Consider the following 20,901-nt stretch of genomic DNA (forward strand, 5'->3'; position numbering starts at 1 on the left):
GCTTACCAGGTTTCAGAATCATACATAGAACACAGAGCAGGGGCTGTGGTTTTGAAATATTGTAGGGGGCGCTGTGGAGCCATTTCGCGCTATTCAATGAAAATGATCACATGACAACAAAGCCTTCATCCATTTGGAGGTGTGGGCCAAATTTCAAGCCTCTATAAACTTTCCAAGCCCCTCAAAAGCCACTTCATCTTTCATGTTGAACAGCGTTGCCACCAGGGTGCGCCGTTCAGTTTAAAGTCACAATTTTTGCACTGAAGCATCACGAGGGACTGATGTTGATATTCACCGCTTTTGAGGTGGCCACGATGAACCTGTGAAAATCAGTACAACAAAATTAAAGCCATGACATTTCCTGTTGCCACTAGGTGGCGCTGTACGTATTCCCGACAATAGGCACATCAATCTGTTCAGGGCGGGTCTGACATCATGCCTGTAAAGTCTGGTACTGAACAGACTGGATTTCATTGAGTTATACTAATTTGTTTCTTCATGGCGTGACATCAAAGTTCGCCATGCTGCTGGGGTCACACCCTTTTGCGAAAACTCACAGTTTTCACTGTAACCCAAGACCAACTCCTTAAGGCTTTCCTGGAGAAATTTGAGGCTGCAGGTGTCACCCATCACTATACTGTACCCCAAAGTGTAAAACATGACATTTCCTGTTCCCACTAGGTGGCGCTGTCCCTGGTGTCAAATATGGCAGTTGAAATATGTTCAGGGGTGGAGCCTTGTCATATGTGTTCACTTTGGTCAAGGTCAGAAAATGTATGACAAAATGAGAGGCAATAAGATTTTCATGGCGAGTCATCGAAATTCGCCATGGCGCCACGGCCTCATAGTATTGTGAAAACTCAAAAGCTCCGCAATTTAACATGGCACAAGGGTGTAGTTGACACTGTCCAAATTTGAAGTTTATGAAATGAAACCCCAAGGAGGAGTTCGCAAAAGTTCGAGGCATGGAAATGGCAAAATTAGAGCCAAAATGTCACCTTCTCTTCCAAATGGCGGACTTCCTGTTGGGTTTGCGTCAATGGGCCCACAGACTTTTTTGTTCGTCTTGGCATGATACACATATGTGCCAAATTTCATACATGTAGCTCAAACGATGTGGTCGTAGGGCTGCATTTAACAAGGCATAGGTGGCGCTGTAGAGCCATTTCCCAGTGCTCATATGTAAAACCATTAAAATACAAAATTTTTCACCAGACCTGGCATGTGTGCAAAATTTCATGAGTTTTTGAGCATGTTTAGGCCCTCAAAAAGGCCCTTGTTTGGGGTGAATAATAATAATAATAATAATAATAATAATAATTAAAGCTGCAAGCAGCGTTATGAGGGCCCTCGCACCCCCGGCACGTCGAGCCACTGCCAACACCTCAAACCGGCACGTCCGATGTGATGTCACATTGATGGATTTCATGCTTTTAATCACCAGCTAACATTTCATCTTATTCAACCAGGATTATAGTCATGCCACTAGGTGGCGCTCTAATCATTATTGACAAATAGCATAACAAACATTTCCAAGCTCGAGTCTCATCACACCTGCGACCTTTGGGAGAGATTGGACATTGTGTTTTTTAGTGACAGCAGATTACTGCTTTTTGCGAGTGATTGAAACTCTACGTGCCGCCATGACCACCCCGTTTCCCTGAACGGAAAAAGCTTCGCAATTTAACATCACAAAGGTCTTTAGATTCTACACACTGAAGAATGCTTCAATATGATGAAATCCCTTGGAGGAGTTCGTCAAAGTATGAGGCCTGAAAAGGGGGGAAAATGTCATCAAAATTACACATTAATTTTAAAATGGCTGACTTCCTGTTGGATTTGGGATATTGCTCCAAGAGACTTTTTTGTACATCTTGATATCTCCTATAAGCTTACCAGGTTTCAGAATCATACATAGAACACAGAGCAGGGGCTGTGGTTTTGAAATATTGTAGGGGGCGCTGTGGAGCCATTTCGCGCTATTCAATGAAAATGATCACATGACAACAAAGCCTTCATCCATTTGGAGGTGTGGGCCAAATTTCAAGCCTCTATAAACTTTCCAAGCCCCTCAAAAGCCACTTCATCTTTCATGTTGAACAGCGTTGCCACCAGGGTGCGCCGTTCAGTTTAAAGTCACAATTTTTGCACTGAAGCATCACGAGGGACTGATGTTGATATTCACCGCTTTTGAGGTGGCCACGATGAACCTGTGAAAATCAGTACAACAAAATTAAAGCCATGACATTTCCTGTTGCCACTAGGTGGCGCTGTACGTATTCCCGACAATAGGCACATCAATCTGTTCAGGGCGGGTCTGACATCATGCCTGTAAAGTCTGGTACTGAACAGACTGGATTTCATTGAGTTATACTAATTTGTTTCTTCATGGCGTGACATCAAAGTTCGCCATGCTGCTGGGGTCACACCCTTTTGCGAAAACTCACAGTTTTCACTGTAACCCAAGACCAACTCCTTAAGGCTTTCCTGGAGAAATTTGAGGCTGCAGGTGTCACCCATCACTATACTGTACCCCAAAGTGTAAAACATGACATTTCCTGTTCCCACTAGGTGGCGCTGTCCCTGGTGTCAAATATGGCAGTTGAAATATGTTCAGGGGTGGAGCCTTGTCATATGTGTTCACTTTGGTCAAGGTCAGAAAATGTATGACAAAATGAGAGGCAATAAGATTTTCATGGCGAGTCATCGAAATTCGCCATGGCGCCACGGCCTCATAGTATTGTGAAAACTCAAAAGCTCCGCAATTTAACATGGCACAAGGGTGTAGTTGACACTGTCCAAATTTGAAGTTTATGAAATGAAACCCCAAGGAGGAGTTCGCAAAAGTTCGAGGCATGGAAATGGCAAAATTAGAGCCAAAATGTCACCTTCTCTTCCAAATGGCGGACTTCCTGTTGGGTTTGCGTCAATGGGCCCACAGACTTTTTTGTTCGTCTTGGCATGATACACATATGTGCCAAATTTCATACATGTAGCTCAAACGATGTGGTCGTAGGGCTGCATTTAACAAGGCATAGGTGGCGCTGTAGAGCCATTTCCCAGTGCTCATATGTAAAACCATTAAAATACAAAATTTTTCACCAGACCTGGCATGTGTGCAAAATTTCATGAGTTTTTGAGCATGTTTAGGCCCTCAAAAAGGCCCTTGTTTGGGGTGAATAATAATAATAATAATAATTAAAGCTGCAAGCAGCGTTATGAGGGCCCTCGCACCCCATCGCGTCGAGCCACGCCCAACACCTACAACCAGCACCTCCGATCTGATGTCACATTGATGGAATTCATGCATTTAACCACCAGCTAACATTTCATCTCATTCAATCATCATTATAGTCGTCCCACTAGGTGGCGCTCTAACCATTACTGACAAATGGCATAACAAACACTTCCAAGCTCGAGTCTCATCACACCTGAGACGTTTGGGAGAGATTGGACATTGTGTTTTTGAGTGACAGCAGATTACTGCTTTTTGGCGAGTGATTCAAACTCTAAGTGCCGCCATAACCACCCCGTTTCCCTGGACGTAAAAAGCTTCGCAATTTAACATCACAAAGGTCTTTAGATTCCACACACTGGAGAATGGTTCAATCTGATGAAATCCCTTGGAGGAGTTCGTCAAAGTATGAAGCCTGAAAAGAGGAGAAAATGTCGCCAAAATTGCACATTAATTTTAAAATGGCTGACTTCCTGTTGGATTTGGGATATTGCTCCAAGAGACTTTTTTGTACATCTTGATATCTCCTATAAGCCTACCAGGTTTCAGATTCATACATAAAACACAGAGCTGGGGCTGTGGTTTTGAAATTTTGTAGGGGGCGCTGTGGAGCCATTTTGGGATATTCAATGAAAATGATCACATAACAACAAAGCCTTCGTCACATTGGAGGTGTGTGCCAAATTTCAAGCCTCTATAGACTTTCCAAGCCCCTCAAAAGCCACTTCATCTTTCATGATGAACCGCGTTGCCACCAGGGTGCGCCGTTCAGTTTAAAGTCACAATTTTTGCACTGAAGCATCATGAAGGACTGATGGTGATATTCACCGCTTTTGAGGTGGCCACGATCAACCTGTGAAAATCAGTACAACAAAGTTAAAGCCATGACATTTCCTGTTGCCACTAGGTGGCGCTGTCCGTATTTCCGACAATGGGCATATCAATCTGTTCAGGGCGGGTCTGACATCATGCCTGTAAAGTCTGGTACTGATCAGACTGGATTTCATTGAGTTATACTAATTTGTTTCTTCATGGCGTGACATCAAAGTTCGCCATGCTGCTGGGGTCACACCCTTTCGTGAAAAGTCACAGTTTTCACTGTAACCCAAGACCAACTCCTTAAGGCTTTCCTGGAGAAATTTGAGGCTGCAGATGTCACCCATCACAATACTGTACCCCAAAGTGTAAAACATGACATTTCCTGTTCCCACTAGGTGGCGCTGTCCTTGATGTCAAATATGGCAGTTGAAATATGTTCAGGGGTGGAGCCTTATCATATGTGTGCTCTTTGGTCCAGATCGGAACATGTATGACAGAATGAGAGGCAATAAGATTTTCATGGCGAGTCATCGAAATTCGCCATGGCGCCACGGCCTCATACTATTGTGAAAACTCAAAAGCTCCGCAATTTAACATGGCACAAGGGTGTAGTTGACACTGTCCAAATTTGAAGCTTATAGGACCAAATCCCAAGGAGGAGTTCGTTAAAGTTCGAGGCATGGAAATGGCAAAATTAGAGCCAAAATGTCACCTTCTCTTCCAAATGGCGGACTTCCTGTTGGGTTTGCGTCAATGGGCCCCCAGACTTTTTTGTTCGTCTTGGCATGATACACATGTGTGCCAAATTTCATACATGTAGCTCAAACGATGTGGTCGTAGGGCTGCATTTAACAAGGCATAGGTGGCGCTGTAGAGCCATTTCCCAGTGCTCATATGTAAAACCATTAAAATACAAAATTTTTCACCAAACCTGGCATGTGTGCAAAATTTCATGAGTTTTTGAGCATGTTTAGGCCCTCAAAAAGGCCCTTGTTTGGGGTGAATAATAATAATAATAATAATAATAATAAGAAACGGAGCAGATACAATAGGGCCTTCGCACTCTCAGTGCTCGGGCCCTAATAATAATAATAATAATAAGAAACGGAGCAGATACAATAGGGCCTTCGCACTCTCGGTGCTCGGGCCCTAATAATAAGAAACGGAGCAGATACAATAGGGCCTTCGCACTCTCGGTGCTCGGGCCCTAATAATAATAATAATAATAATAATAAGAAACGGAGCAGATACAATAGGGCCTTCGCACTCTCAGTGCTCGGGCCCTAATAATTAAAGCTGCAAGCAGCGTTATGAGGGCCCTCGCACCCCCGGCACGTCGAGCCACTGCCAACACCTCAAACCGGCACGTCCGATGTGATGTCACATTGATGGATTTCATGCTTTTAATCACCAGCTAACATTTCATCTTATTCAACCAGGATTATAGTCATGCCACTAGGTGGCGCTCTAACCATTATTAACAAATAGCATAACAAACATTTCCAAGCTCGAGTCTCATCACACCTGCGACCTTTGGGAGAGATTGGACATTGTGTTTTTTAGTGACAGCAGATTACTGCTTTTTGCGAGTGATTGAAACTCTACGTGCCGCCATGACCACCCCGTTTCCCTGAACGGAAAAAGCTTCGCAATTTAACATCACAAAGGTCTTTAGATTCTACACACTGAAGAATGCTTCAATATGATGAAATCCCTTGGAGGAGTTCGTCAAAGTATGAGGCCTGAAAAGGGGGGGAAAATGTCATCAAAATTACACATTAATTTTCAAATGGCTGACTTCCTGTTGGATTTGGGATATTGCTCCAAGAGACTTTTTTGTACATCTTGATATCTTACACAAGCTTACCAAGTGTCAGACTCATAGATAAAACACAGAGCAGGGGCTGATGTTTTGAAATATTGTAGGGGGCGCTGTGGAGCCATTTTGCGCTATTCAAGGAAAATGGTTACATGACAACAAAGCCTTCATCCATTTGGAGGTGTGTGCCAAATTTCAAGCCTCTATAAACTTTCCAAGCCCCTCAAAAGCCACTTCATCTTTCATGATGAACCGCGTTGCCACCAGGGTGCGCCGTTCAGTTTAAAGTCACAATTTTTGCACTGAAGCATCACGAGGGACTGATGGTGATATTCACCGCTTTTGAGGTGGCCACGATCAACCTGTGAAAATCAGTACAACAAAGTTAAAGCCATGACATTTCCTGTTGCCACTAGGTGGCGCTGTCCGTATTTCCGACAATGGGCACATCAATCTTTTCAGGGCGGGTCTGACATCATGCCTGTAAAGTCTGGTACTGATCAGACTGGATTTCATTGAGTTATACTAATTTGTTTCTTCATGGCGTGACATCAAAGTTCGCCATGCTGCTGGGGTCACACCCTTTCGCGAAAACTCACAGTTTTCACTGTAACCCAAGACCAACTCCTTAAGGCTTTCCTGGAGAAATTTGAGGCTGCAGATGTCACCCATCACTATACTGTACCCCAAAGTGTAAAACATGACATTTCCTGTTCCCACTAGGTGGCGCTGTCCTTGATGTCAAATATGGCAGTTGAAATATGTTCAGGGCTGGAGCCTTATCATATGTGTGCTCTTTGGTCAAGGTCAGAAAATGTATGACAAAATGAGAGGCAATAAGATTTTCATGGCGAGTCATTGAAATTCGCCATGGCGCCACGGCCTCATAGTATTGTGAAAACTCAAAAGCTCCGCAATTTAACATGGCACAAGGGTGTAGTTGACACTGTCCAAATTTGAAGCTTATACGACCAAATCCCAAGGAGGAGTTCGTTAAAGTTCGAGGCATGGAAATGGCAAAATTAGAGCCAAAATGTCACCTTCTCTTCCAAATGGCGGACTTCCTGTTGGGTTTGCGTCAATGGGCCCACAGACTTTTTTGTTCGTCTTGGAATGATACACATGTGTGCCAAATTTCATACATGTAGCTCAAACCATGTGGTCGTAGGGCTGCATTTAACAAGGCATAGGTGGCGCTCTAGAGCCATTTCCCAGTGCTCATAAGTAAAACCATTAAAATACAAAATTTTTCACCAGACCTGGCATGTGTGCAAAATTTCATGAGTTTTTGAGCATGTTTAGGCCCTCAAAAAGGCCCTTGTTTGGGGTGAATAATAATAATAATAATAATAATTAAAGCTGCAAGCAGCGTTATGAGGGCCCTCGCACCCCCGGCGCGTCGAGCCACGCCCAACACCTAAAACCAGCACGTCCGATCTCATGTCACATTGATGGAATTCATGCATTTAACCACCAGCTAACATTTCAACTCATTCATTCATGATTAGTTAGTCGTTCCACTAGGTGGCGCTCTAACCATCATGTACAAATGGCATAACAAACATTTCCGAGCTCGAGTCTCATCACGCCTATGAGCTTTGGGAGAGATTGGACATTGTGTCTTTGAGTGACAGCAGATTACTGCTTTTTGGCGAGTGATTGAAACTCTACGTGCCGCCATGACCACCCCGTTTCCCTGAACGTAAAAACCTTCGCAATTTAACATCACAAAGGTCTTTAGATTCCACACACAGGAGATCGCATCAATCTGATGAAATCCCTTGGAGGAGTTCGTCAAAGAAGGGTGCCTGAAAAGAGGGGAAAATGTTGCCAAAATTGCACATTAATTTTAAAATGGCTGACTTCCTGTTGGATTTGGGATATTGCACCAAGAGACTTTTTTGTACATCTTGATATCTCCTATAAGCTTACCAGGTTTCAGAATCATACATAAAACAAAGAGCAGGGGCTGATATTTTGAAATATTGTAGGGGGCGCTGTGGAGCCATTTTGCGCTATTCAATGAAAATGATCACATAACAACAAAGCCTTCATCACATTGGAGGTGTGTGCCAAATTTCAAGCCTCTATAAACTTTCAAAGCCCCTCAAAAGCCACTTCATCTTTCATGGTGGACCGCGTTGCCACCAGGGTGCGCCGTTCAGTTTAAAGTCACAATTTTTGCACTGAAGCATCATGAGGGACTGATGGTGATATTCTCCGCTTTTGAGGTGGCCACGATGAACCTGTGAAAATCAGTACAACAAAATTAAAGCCATGACATTTCCTGTTGCCACTAGGTGGCGCTGTCCGTATTTCCGACAATGGGCACATCAATCTGTTCAGGGCGGGTCTGACATCATGCCTGTAAAGTCTGGTACTGATCAGACTGGATTTCATTGAGTTATACTAATTTGTTTCTTCATGGCGTGACATCAAAGTTCGCCATGCTGCTGGGGTCACACCCTTTTGCGAAAAGTCACAGTTTTCACTGTAACCCAAGACCAACTCCTTAAGGCTTTCCTGGAGAAATTTGAGGCTGCAGATGTCACCCATCACTATACTGTACCCCAAAGTGTAAAACATGACATTTCCTGTTCCCACTAGGTGGCGCTGTCCTTGATGTCAAATATGGCAGTTGAAATATGTTCAGGGGTGGAGCCTTATCATATGTGTGCTCTTTGGTCCAGATCGGAACATGTATGACAGAATGAGAGGCAATAAGATTTTGATGGCGAGTCATCGAAATTCGCCATGGCGCCACGGCCTCATAGTATTGTGAAAACTCAAAAGCTCCGCAATTTAACATGGCACAAGGGTGTAGTTGACACTGTCCAAATTTGAAGTTTATAGGACCAAATCCCAAGGAGGAGTTCGTTAAAGTACAAGGCATGGAAACGGTAAAATCAGACCCAAAATGTCACCTTCAATCCAAAATGGCGGACTTCCTGTTGGGTTTAGGACATTGCCATAATAGACTTTTTTGTTCGACTCTGAACGTTATATAGGTGTACCGACTTTCGAACGTGTAGGTCATACCCATACCGGGGGCTTGCGTTTTTCATTTTTCTAGGTGGCGCTACTGAGCTAATTTTCCCTGGCCATGTCTGGGAACATTAAAATACGTAAATTTTCACCAGACCTGACGCGTGTGCAAAATTTCATGAGTTTTCGAGTATGTTTAGGCCCTCAAACGGCCAATTCATTTGCCGGAATAATAATAATAATAATAATAATAATAATTAAAGCTGCAAGCAGCGTTATGAGGGCCCTCGCACCCCCGGCGCGTCGAGCCACGCCCAACACCTAAAACCAGCACGTCCGATGTGATGTCACATTGATGGAATTCATGCATTTAACCACCAGCTAACATTTCAACTCATTCATTTATGATTAGTTAGTCGTTCCACTAGGTGGCGCTCTAACCATTATGTACAAATGGCATAACAAACACTTCCAAGCTCGAGTCTCATCACACCTGAGACGTTTGGGAGAGATTGGACATTGTGTTTTTGAGTGACAGCAGATTACTGCTTTTTGGCGAGTGATTGAAACTCTAAGTGCCGCCATAACCACCCCGTTTCCCTGGACGTAAAAAGCTTTGCAATTTAACATCACAAAGGTCTTTAGATTCCACAAACTGCAGATCGGTCCAATCTGATGAAATCCCTTGGAGGAGTTCGTCAAAGTACGGTGCCTGAAAAGATGGGAAAATGTCGCCAAAATTACACATTAACTTTAAAATGGCTGACTTCCTGTTGGATTTGGGATATTGCTCCAAGAGACTTTTTTGTACATCTTAATATCTTCCATGAGCTTACCAAGTTTCAGACTCATAGATAAAACACAGAGTAGGGGCTGATATTTTGAATCTTTGTAGGGGGCGCTGTGGAGCAATTTCGCGCTATTCAATGAAAATGATCACATGACAACAAAGCCTTCATACATTTGGGGGTGTGTGCCAAATTTAAAGCCTCTATAAACTTTCCAAGCCCCTCAAAAGCCACTTCATCTTTCATGTTGAACCGCGTTGCCACCAGGGTGCGCCGTTCAGTGTAAAGTCACAATTTTTGCACTGAAGCATCACGAGGGACTGATGGTGATATTCACCGCTTTTGAGGTGGCCACGATGAACCTGTGAAAATCAGTACAACAAAATTAAAGCCATGACATTTCCTGTGGCCACTAGGTGGCGCTGTCCGTATTTCCGACAATGGGCACGTCAATCTGTTCAGGGCGGGTCTGACATCATGCCTGTAAAGTCTGGTACTGATCAGACTGGATTTCATTGAGTTATACTAATTTGTTTCTTCATGGCGTGACATCAAAGTTCGCCATGCTGCTGGGGTCACACCCTTTTGCGAAAAGTCACAGTTTTCACGGTAACCCAAGACCAACTCCTTAAGGCTTTCCTGGAGAAATTTGAGGCTGCAGGTGTCACCCATCACTATACTGTACCCCAAAGTGTAAAACATGACATTTCCTGTTCCCACTAGGTGGCGCTGTCCCTGGTGTCAAATATGGCAGTTGAAATATGTTCAGGGGTGGAGCCTTATCATATGTGTTCACTTTGGTCAAGGTCAGAAAATGTATGACAAAATGAGAGGCAATAAGATTTTCATGGCGAGTCATCGAAATTCGCCATGGCGCCACGGCCTCATAGTATTGTGAAAACTCAAAAGCTCCGCAATTTAACATGGCACAAGGGTGTAGTTGACACTGTCCAAATTTGAAGGTTATGAAATGAAACCCCAAGGAGGAGTTCGCAAAAGTTCGAGGCATGGAAATGGCAAAATTAGAGCCAAAATGTCACCTTCTCTTCCAAATGGCGGACTTCCTGTTGGGTTTGCGTCAATGGGCCCACAGACTTTTTTGTTCGTCTTGGCATGATACACATGTGTGCCAAATTTCATACATGTAGCTCAAACGATGTGGTCGTAGGGCTGCATTTAACAAGGCATAGGTGGCGCTGTAGAGCCATTTCCCAGTGCTCATATGTAAAACCATTAAAATACAAAATTTTTCACCAGACCTGGCATGTGTGCAAAATTTCATGAGTTTTTGAGCATGTTTAGGCCCTCAAAAAGGCCCTTGTTTCGCCTGAATAATAATAATAATAATAATAATAATAATAATAATAATAAGAAACGGAGCAGATACAATAGGGCCTTCGCACTCTCAGTGCTCGGGCCCTAATAATAAACAGAGCAATTACAATAGGGCCTTCGCACTGTCAGTGCTCGGGCCCTAATAATAATAATAATAATAATAATAATAATAATAAGAAACGGAGCAGATACAATAGGGCCTTCGCACTCTCAGTGCTCGGGCCCTAATAATAATAATAATAATAATAATAATAATAATAAGAAACGGAGCAGATACAATAGGGCCTTCGCACTCTCGGTGCTCGGGCCCTAAATATCAATCAATCAACAAATATTCATTCATGTATTGATTTGTTTTTATATGCAAATTGTATGTCCTCTGCTCCTTTATTCTTTGCTTCAAAGTTGTGAAGACAGCACACTGCTGCCTATACTGCACAAAAAACAAAACAAAACTGACTTCTCATTAATGCACTCAGTTCAACTGATTCTTGGCCTGAAGGCTGGTGTTTTACAAGATGTAGCATTTCTAATCTTGTTTATGTTGGTATGTTAACTACCTTAGAAATCATCCAAAAAACTTGAGGATGCCTTTCATATCTTGGTCTACTTCTGTTTGTTACCCTTTTGTCACCATGTCCTGTTTTTTGTTTTTTTCTTCTTTCTTTTTTTCCCCTCATTTTTCCAGGCATGCACCATGTCGGGAGACAATCAACCCGTACTACGTCAACACTGGCCATGTTATGGCTCCTGCCACCAGCGCCAATGACAGTGAGCAACAGAGCATGTCCAGTGACGCAGACACCATTTCCCTTACAGACAGCAGTGTGTATGTATTTTGGCTTCATCCAAACATTTCACACACAGTTGTACCAGTTAAAACAGGCTATGCAGGTTACAACTTTTAGGGGAATGACAGTTTTACCTTCACCAATAAAATAGACAGGATCCTATTATATGTGGGAATAGTATATATTTTAGTGCAACTTGGATTTCAGTGTTTTTAAGTCATTGCCAGTTGTGTGCTTTTGAATGAAGATATGCAAAATAAAGACTTTTAGTTGCAGATATGACACTGGGGAATTCAGCCAACGAAGCTTCAAAGCATGCACAACTGCACAAAAATGTTTTTGAAGCTGAATGGATTAGAGGCTGTTATCAGCTAACTGATCCAGGACTTCCAGAACAGGAAAAAAACCCCAGAATGAGTAATATCATATAAAATGACACTCTTCTGCATGTGATATGTGACCATAATGTGCAACGCCGCTTGTGCAGAAGGGACACTATTAGCCTGTGAGCATACCTGTCCTGCTTTACGAATTAATCACTATCTAGGTGTTCATTTTAGGAACAAATTCTGTGAAAAGCTTTCAACTTCAAAGCTGCCTCTGTTGTTTATTCATGAGCATGTTTTATGAAAATGTCTTTGTTTAATTCCAGAGACGGGGTTCCACCCTACAGATACCGCAAGCAGCATCGCCGCGAGATGCATGAAAGTGCCAGAGCAAATGGGCTAGTGCCACTACCTCATATTCCAGTGAGTTATTCATGGGTTATTTCCCTTTTCTCTCCATTTCTGCCTCGACATCTTTAGCTGTCGGTTCCTGGCTTATTTTTTTCTGCTCCGCCATTGGAGATGTGCATATTTAAGCTCTGCTGTGTCGCGGGGTCCTGTGATGGAGTATAAGAATAGCTGATGGTGAAAGAGTAGTCTGTCTAAATGCAGCTTGATGCTTTCCTAAGCTGCGTGCGCTTGAAGCCTAGTAGACATGAACCTTTCCCTGTGACAGCCTGATGCCTCCCTCTGCAGCTCCTGCTCTCTCTTGGTAGGAAACTCGAGCTCTAATTAGGCCTTGGAGTAAAGCGTCAAATTAAAATGCCTCATCCAGCCTCTCATTAAGATGTAAGAATTGACTATATAGAAGAGCCCAAATCTCTACCCCTAACAAATTACTCTTCAGTTTTTTTTTAATAAGAAAAAACAGAGATTATGTTTTAAATATGTTTAAAGAAGAGTCTCTTGTCAAGTTATTTTTGCACTTACTGGATTCAAATCGGGGGCACAGTTTGAATAGGTAAGATTGCAGTGTAATTGCATACACTGACAGGAGAAGAAATTGTACACTTTACAAAAAATCCCAAGACTAAAGTTGCAGTTCCTGTGTAATTAAGTAGAATTTCAGTAGAATTTATTTTATTTGAAATGACAATGTAATTATATTAACATACAAATACTTAAAGGTAGGTACACTAAAAAAGCAATCAAACAAGGAAATAAATTAAAGTGGTGGAAAAGTGGAAGGAAATCATGCAGTACTTAATATTATTTAAAACCTTATTTAAAAGAACAAAAAACAACATTAACTGTCTTTCTAAGGTGTTGGGCTAATGAATGCTGGCACAACAGCTTTAGTGCTCATTGGTGTTAATTCTCGAGGTCCCAGGAACTCTACTGGACAGTTCTCCCAAAGCCTCCATTTAGAGTTTTTGTGACTGTGGTGTGTTAAATCTGCAGTCGGTTAACAAGGTTTAAATATGCCTATGGTAAAAGCAGTAGCATATGTTTTACATCATTTTGATATTCATCCCAACCCCCACAAGACCTACGCATGACTGTCTTTCAATTCAGCAGACTACTTCCATCATGACAGACATGAAAGACGAACACCCGGAAAAGCAGGGGTCTAGTTGGGCCCAGCTATGCCAGAAAAATGCTCCCACAGCATAACAGCTCTGGTGGATCCCCCTCACTGTAGGGACCAAGCATTCCTGCTTTAGGCAATAGCCCTAATCAGTGCTAACAGCTGACCTGATTAGCTATTTTTGTGGGGGGGGCAATAATGCACAATGAACATTCATTCTTTAATTTATTATTCATATCTTTTTTTTGCACTTTAAGGTTTACTGTGTTGTGTTTTTTTTTTTTGTGTTTAGTGCCGACATGGGACAGTTTTCCAATTTCGTTGTGTTATTGTACGAGGTATGACTGTGCAATGACAATTAAGAGTTATCTTATCTTACTTTTATGTCAGAGAACCTCCTTAAGCAGCACAAACAATAATTTTGTGCCATTTTATTCCAACAAAACAGTTTTAGCTCATTAAAATTATCATTAATATTTTTAGTTCATGCCTTAAAACTTCAATAAGATTAACGTCTTGTCATTCATACTTATGTTCTTTCTGTCATTGTCTTTTTCCATTAGTCAACCTCTCCTAAGGTTGTGCTGCCCTGATATTCTTCTGTAAAAGTTCTTTGTACAATATGGCAAGACACTTGTCAATGAAATATTATTAACTGAATTGAAGACTAAATGATTCAGATACCAAACTGGTGAGTCCCTACTGCTGGGGAGCAAACCCACATCTTCAGAAATAATTACTGTTAATACTTATTTTAAGGTTTTTCATGGTTCACACCAATCAGTCTTGAGCAAATACTCAGACTTGCAAGGTTAAGAGTATTTTACAGCAGTGAATGAAGCATACTGAAAAAAAGCCCATCAGCTTTAGTGATATTTAGTGGTAAAGTTGTGGCACATTTGCTAATACTTAAATTTATTATCCCTTTGGTGTTTTTAACACTCAACACCATCTAGTTTAATGTCTTCCTGCTTATGTTTAAGCACTTTAATGTGATTGCTGAAAGGATGTTGGAGGCCAAGGTGGGAAAACATCCTGGGACTGCTGAAGTGGCTTTGACAGTAATGCAGCAGTGCTTACATTTTGACATTTCTTTCTCCAGCGCCCAAACCGGATTCCAAAGGATATACACGTGGAGCCAGAAAGGTTTGCTGCAGAGCTGATCAGGAGACTGGAGGGCGTACTGAAAGAGAGGGAGGCTCAGGAGAAACTAGAGGAACGACTGAAGAGAGTACAGTTGGTATGTTCTCTCTGTTTTCTGAAGAAGCGTATACTATTGAAAGAACAATCAGAAGCTATATTTTGTTAATTCTGCCTAATTTATATGAATAAGAAGCATCCTTTAGCGGTTTCTACAGAGGTTCAGGCTCAATGGAATCACGTGTTCACTGAATGACCTCTAATATAGTCTCAACAGTGCAGAGCTACTGGTTACACATTCAAGTCATGTGAGGAAGTGTTAGGAGCTGAATATTGCTACTACTGTGTAACACAACTGAAGAATTTTAGTGATGAGGGGATAGGGGAAATTAAAGTATGAGTTCCTAAAGTTAAAAATGCTTTGGGGCAAAGGAACAATTCTTTTTTATTTGCTATATCATCAGTAATATGTCAGCTAATAATGAAAAATGCAGTACAGTGACCTAAAGAACTAAACTTAAAACATTTTTTTCATTTGCAAAGCTTGAGTCAGAGATTGTTTGTGATTGCAACATGAAGGGCTGGTTTTAAAGATCACATTTAAAGTCCTCACAGTGCAAATGGTAAAATCAAAGAGCTCTGTTTTCCCAATTTACTAAGTTTGGTTTACTTTAATAAAAGAATACTTGAATAGATTGTGAAAGCTTATTGAAAAGCAGATTGCTGGTTGAAGTGTAACAGTAGATTCTACCGATGCTTATTTCTGAGCCAGACTGTGAGGTGTGTGCTCGGCCGTTGAGCTTTAAGTCTTCAGTAACAAAGGAGACTTAAATCCACCTGGCCTTAATGAAATTAATGAGGCCAACCATTTGAATAGGGAATAAAAAACATTATGAATCACTTGGAGAATTCTGTCCTTGGCCTGTCAGCAATCTGGCTTTGTCTGTGAATCAGATGGAGCACCTGCACATTCCGCCACTTGTAAGCCTGGAACAGTGAGCCGCCTGTTTGATGTCACTTGAATGTTGATGAAATGGTTCCTGAAACCACAAATGAAATCTCCCTCAGTGTACGGTGCCAAATATTAAGTCTCAAGGCAGGCAATTTATGTGGGTAGCTATGAAAGGAAAGAAGGTGCCATCACGCAGCTGAAGGTTTGGCCTGTGGAAACGGGAGGGAGGACGCCATTCATCAAGTAATACTTTGGAAATGTGAGCTTGGGTTTTAGCTTGTAAATGAGGATATCAGAAGCAGTAAAATGTGATATAGTTATGGTGTCTGTAGCATAAAATTAGATTTTTAAGGGTGTGCCATCTTGTTAAAAAATCCAAAATCTGATTCCATGACAATGCAACTTTTCAGCTTTCCACAGCTCCGTCATGCATTCTGCACAAAATTTGATTAGGACTTCACATAATGTAATTATTGTACGGAGTAAGCAAATTATCGGCAAAAGATTGTGAGCAGGGCTCTCATTGATTCCTCGAAATATCTGCTCGTCTCTTCTTCATTGTTCTGTGTGGATTTTGTGGGCTCGGCTAGCGCAGATATCCGGATGGAACGCGGAGATGTAAAGAAACATCAATTACTTAAAAACTTGCCAAAAAATACTTGGCTGCATGGGTCATATTTTGCAATACAGCTGCATCTAAGAAAGCCGTGGGCATGAGAAAGTTAACTGCGTGTATGAACAGGCTGAGTTTCCTTTTCACACAGTTGGAGTAAGAGGATGGCGAGCACAGAGGCAGCGCTCAAAAGATGGTTTGGCATGTGGAGATCTATTGAAGGTTGATTTAATTATTGACATAGCTGGCATGAAAGGTTTGAGCTTGTGCTGGTTAAAAATGAAAAGTAAAATCTGTCTTTCCATATATACATATTCTCTCCTTTACCTTCTTTCTCTGCCAAAATGTTCCCACCTTTATACAGGAGGCAAAATAAAAGGCGTATGGTGCTCATTTCTCCACCTACAATAAAATGTTTTCTCTTTATCCAAATTTCCCCGGGAAATTATGATGAATATATTATTATCAGGGTAAAACTGAATGCTTAAGGTCTTTACTGTCACCCTGGACAACCTACTGGCATGACTGTTGAGATTACAGGGGGCAGTAGGATTACATGATGACTGTGTCATCAGTTTTAACCACAAGTCAAGAGCCGTTGTTGTAAATAGGTGCTCATTTTGGTTTGGTGTAAACAACATGTGTTTGAATAGGTGGAGAAATAGTTTTAAAGTGCTCATGTAAATCTGCCCTTTGCTTAATGCTGCTTCGTTTAAATAGCCACGGGGCCTTATTGTATAGTAGTGAAGCATGCTAGTGCTAAGCTAAAATATCATTCACATCAAGGATTATGTGGAAACAAGTTAGAAGAGGGGAAATTATATATCATTCGTGATCCTGTCATGATCGGTAATCTCTGATAGGGATTTATTTTTTCAACCACGAGTATCAGATAAAAATGCTCGAGCTCAAGTGTGGATTTCTAGAGACATTACACTCCTAGAAGTTTACATTAAAAAAATCTAGTAATGTTTTATGATGGTTTGTTATGTCAGTATTTCATTTAGAATAAAGTATTTCTGTTAACAGAGGCGTGAGATCCTGGGCCATATAGGAATAACAACATGACCATGCAGTTCTTGACCGGCATTCTCCGTTCAATCTTTCCGTTTAACATTGCACGTCCTGCACTTCCTACAGTGCCTGCTTATCAAAACCTATTATGAAAGCCTGCAGCACCCCACCCTTTAAATCCCCCTGGAGACGAGTCTGTCAGAGAGTTTTGTCCCAGTCAGTCAGCGCTCGAGCTGTAGCAATTCTGCTTGTCATGACACGAAGCCACAGAAATATGCTATTTGGATGCTGAAACGGTTGTATTCATAGATTGTCTCCAAACTGCTGCATTAAGAAGGAGAACACACATTTCAACTTAAGGTTAAACCTGCCATCTTCAGGTTGAAATAAGTACTGCAGCTGCAGCCTGGTGGAATAGCATCAGTTGTGCTGATAGTGCACATGGAACACAGCTGGTGAATAAATAAAATGCACATTTACATATTTTGTATTTCTTTGCTATATGATTTAAACATTCATTGTAATCCATGCTACGAGTATATATACATTATTTATAAATTAGGTTAGCCTTTTTTGTGTTTACTTTGTGTTATATGTTGTGTTTATCTTTATTTAGATTTTTATTTCAAGGTTTTATCTTTTACATTGTGCGTATATGTGTTTGTGCTAAAGGAAGAGGAGGCTGACGAAGTCATGATGGCCACAGCAACATCATTATCCAGTCACAGGTTCCCCCCTGGTGCTTATTCACAGAATTACAACCCTCGCTATGCTGACAACACCTACAGCGCTCCTTTTGTCGGAGATGCTCATGAAGAAAACCCAGAGAGCATCTTGGACGACCACGTGCAGCGAGTCATGAAGACCCCGGGCTGCCAGTCGCCGGGAACCGGCCGTCATTCTCCGAAGTCGCGCTCACCAGACGGTTTCCCAGGGATAAAAGGGATTGGGATGCCAGGCCAGGGTAAACATGCATCCAGACACGGTTTCAAGGGAGAAACTAGCCACTTGTACCACCACAAACACCATGGCCACCACACAAGCGTGGGCAAGCCCAAAGAGCAGGTGGAGGCTGATTTAGTCACGCATGTGCATGGGAGCTTTCCCTGGAGCACCGAGTCAAGTCATTACGGATCAAAGTCTCGCAGCTATGCAGACGGCATGGGATCCAACCCCATGGACTATGCAGGGTACATGTAAGGAACAAACTAAGAAAAACTGAATTCACACATGAAAAATACCTGTTGTTTTCTACTTATCAGTTATTTATTTTCTATTTTGCAGCGGCAGAGGTGGCACACAGTGTAAAAGAGCATCAAAGAGAGGTGAGGAATTGCGGCCTTATGACATGCCGGGGCCTGGAGAGGAGATGGAGAAAAACCAGAAGATCCTTTTGTGGCTGATGGAAGGACAGAAAGAAATGGTTCAGCATAAGAGAAGCCCATATGGGTCAGTGATTACCTTTTATTAGAAAACATAATTTTTTTTCCTTTTTTTAAATTAAATAAAACTAAAACATTTTAGACATGTGCTAATGCCACTACGTCACCAGTGCACAAGTAAAGCTAAAATATGCTAAAATAAGCATGTTTCTTTATTTTATTAAATAAATTGCTGATATGTTTTTTATCATAGGAGCACCACTGGGTCCAAAAGGACTGTTGGACATGAGGGATCCCGCCTCGGCTCAACGGGGTCGATGCATCCGTGCATCAGTGGTCAGCTGCGGAACAGTGTGCAGCCGTCTCACCCTTTCATCCAGGATCCCACCATGCCGCCCAACCCAGCTCCCAGCCCCCTCATTCAGCTGGAGGAGGTTTGCCGGCGACTCGAGGAGGAGAAGATGAAGTCCGGAACATTGCAGCCTAAGCAAAGGTAAAAGAACAGATATGACTCATGTCCACTTGTTTAGTTCTTCAGTTTTTCCAAAGAATATAATATTCTGCCATATCTGTACCCTGCTCTGTCGTACTTGTGACAATTGCTCCCCTCTTCAGCTCTGGGAGCTAAGTCATTGCTGGCTGTCAGCAGATAGAAATCTCAAATATATTGTGAAATACAAAGAGATTTAAAAGGCACAGACAAGCTTGTGTAAACGGTTTGAAAAGGGTTTGCATGTCACAGACTGTAATTTATATATATTAGTTAAGCCACAAAAGAGAAAGCCAGCCCTTTCCCTGTTATCTAGTGAAAAGCTTTAGCCCGTGTGCCTCTTTTTTTTTTTTTTTAAGCTGGTCTGTGTCTAACCACCGGGGTTTTTTGGTCTCTCAGGTATGTGCTGGAGGTGATCCAGAGGGATCGCACAGCAGTCAGGCCCGTACAGTTCCCTCAGCTCAGCGAGCTCTCCGAGCCCGAGTACGTCCACTGTGTTCCACAAATAGCTTTTAACATTGTGTGCGACATGTTAAGTCAGTGGAAAATAATGGACAAATAGCACTTTCCTGCAGTACTGCCCTTTTGCAGGATTATTACTGATTTAATGACAATGGTTTTACTGTTAACTGTATGTGGCAGAATATTTTCATGATCTAAGGTTTATCATTTCCTCAACTGCTCACAAATAAATTGATCAGACTTGAAGGCTGAGATCATCAGATTTCTTGGTGATTAGTTTCTGTGAAGACCAAAAAAAAAATTAGGTCACAGAGGAAGTAGGAGTGTATGTTTTCTCTGTTCCCGGAGCGGCAGACTAGCTAGAGTGTTACAAAAAGGATCTGTTTTTGATGTTATTTGAGAAACATGTATTTCTGTTTGATGTCTGACTGCCTGATAGCTGCCTACCAGATGAGGAAGAGCATGAGAACTGCAGATGGAAGAAAGATTACGTGACACCACCTCCTGAATCCTCCTGTTAGATTTGCGAGGTCTGGCATTCGTTTACTGACCGGACCTTTCCGTAACTCGAGTACGCACCTCTAAAAAAATTACTTAAAGATGACAGCAAAATTGGAATACAGAAAATATGAAGGACAATAGGATAATAATAATAATAGTATTTAGGAATTATAATTATACATAAATCTAAATTATAAATATAGAATTTCTGATACTTTTGGTGAGACAGCTGTGGGCTGGGGCGTATACTGGAAACCCTGCATCACTGGCAGTATAAAAGCTGGGCGTAGCCACTGTTGTCACTTATTTTCTTCGAAAGCGTTTTTGTCATCACCGTCTTAATATTTTGAAACTGAACTTGTTATTCACGATTCATTAGCACATGAGCATAAACTGGAGAATCCACCAGTCCTTTTAGATGGGCCGTATTTTACAAAATGAACTTTATTCACTGTGACCCAAAATGACGGAGCCTCTAAACCTGAGGTGTCAAACTCATTTTACATTGCGGGACACATACAGCCCACTTTGATCTTAAGTGGGCCGGACGAGTGGAACTCCGCCTTCCTGTCAGTGTAAAGAAATTCCATGTCCGTTTTTCTACACGATAACGAAAAGGCTCCTGCGACAAAGAAAGAAATCTGTCTTGACTCTTTGGACTTAAATTGTAAGAAATAAATGTGTAAAATTACAAAACAAGTTCTGTTAGCTCATTGCCCAG

At 41.9% G+C, this 20,901-nt stretch overlaps 1 protein-coding gene across 6 annotated transcripts in view; it reads left to right on the forward strand.

The window, feature by feature from the left end:
* Positions 1 to 20,901, forward strand: part of axin1 (axin 1) — a 46,523-nt gene that overhangs the window by 20,511 nt on the left and 5,111 nt on the right. For 4 of the 6 annotated variants that reach the window (XM_086289673.1, XM_086289675.1, XM_086289676.1 and 1 more), the window contains 7 exons: positions 11,670 to 11,810; positions 12,425 to 12,521; positions 14,729 to 14,866; positions 18,018 to 18,541; positions 18,630 to 18,794; positions 18,981 to 19,220; positions 19,617 to 19,700. In XM_086289673.1, the coding sequence (XP_086145799.1) occupies positions 11,670 to 11,810; positions 12,425 to 12,521; positions 14,729 to 14,866; positions 18,018 to 18,541; positions 18,630 to 18,794; positions 18,981 to 19,220; positions 19,617 to 19,700 (1,389 nt within the window). The remainder of the gene's footprint in view (positions 1 to 11,669; positions 11,811 to 12,424; positions 12,522 to 14,728; positions 14,867 to 18,017; positions 18,542 to 18,629; positions 18,795 to 18,980; positions 19,221 to 19,616; positions 19,701 to 20,901) is intronic. The other 2 variants (XM_086289677.1, XM_086289678.1) reach the window with 2 other exon arrangements.

This window comes from Aulonocara sp. 'chitande type north' Nkhata Bay, linkage group LG4 (assembly GCF_057382095.1).
Source record: "Aulonocara sp. 'chitande type north' Nkhata Bay isolate Kocher_YH1m ecotype deep benthic linkage group LG4, A_spYH_male_GT1.1, whole genome shotgun sequence".
Classification (NCBI taxonomy): domain Eukaryota; kingdom Metazoa; phylum Chordata; class Actinopteri; order Cichliformes; family Cichlidae; genus Aulonocara; species Aulonocara sp. 'chitande type north' Nkhata Bay.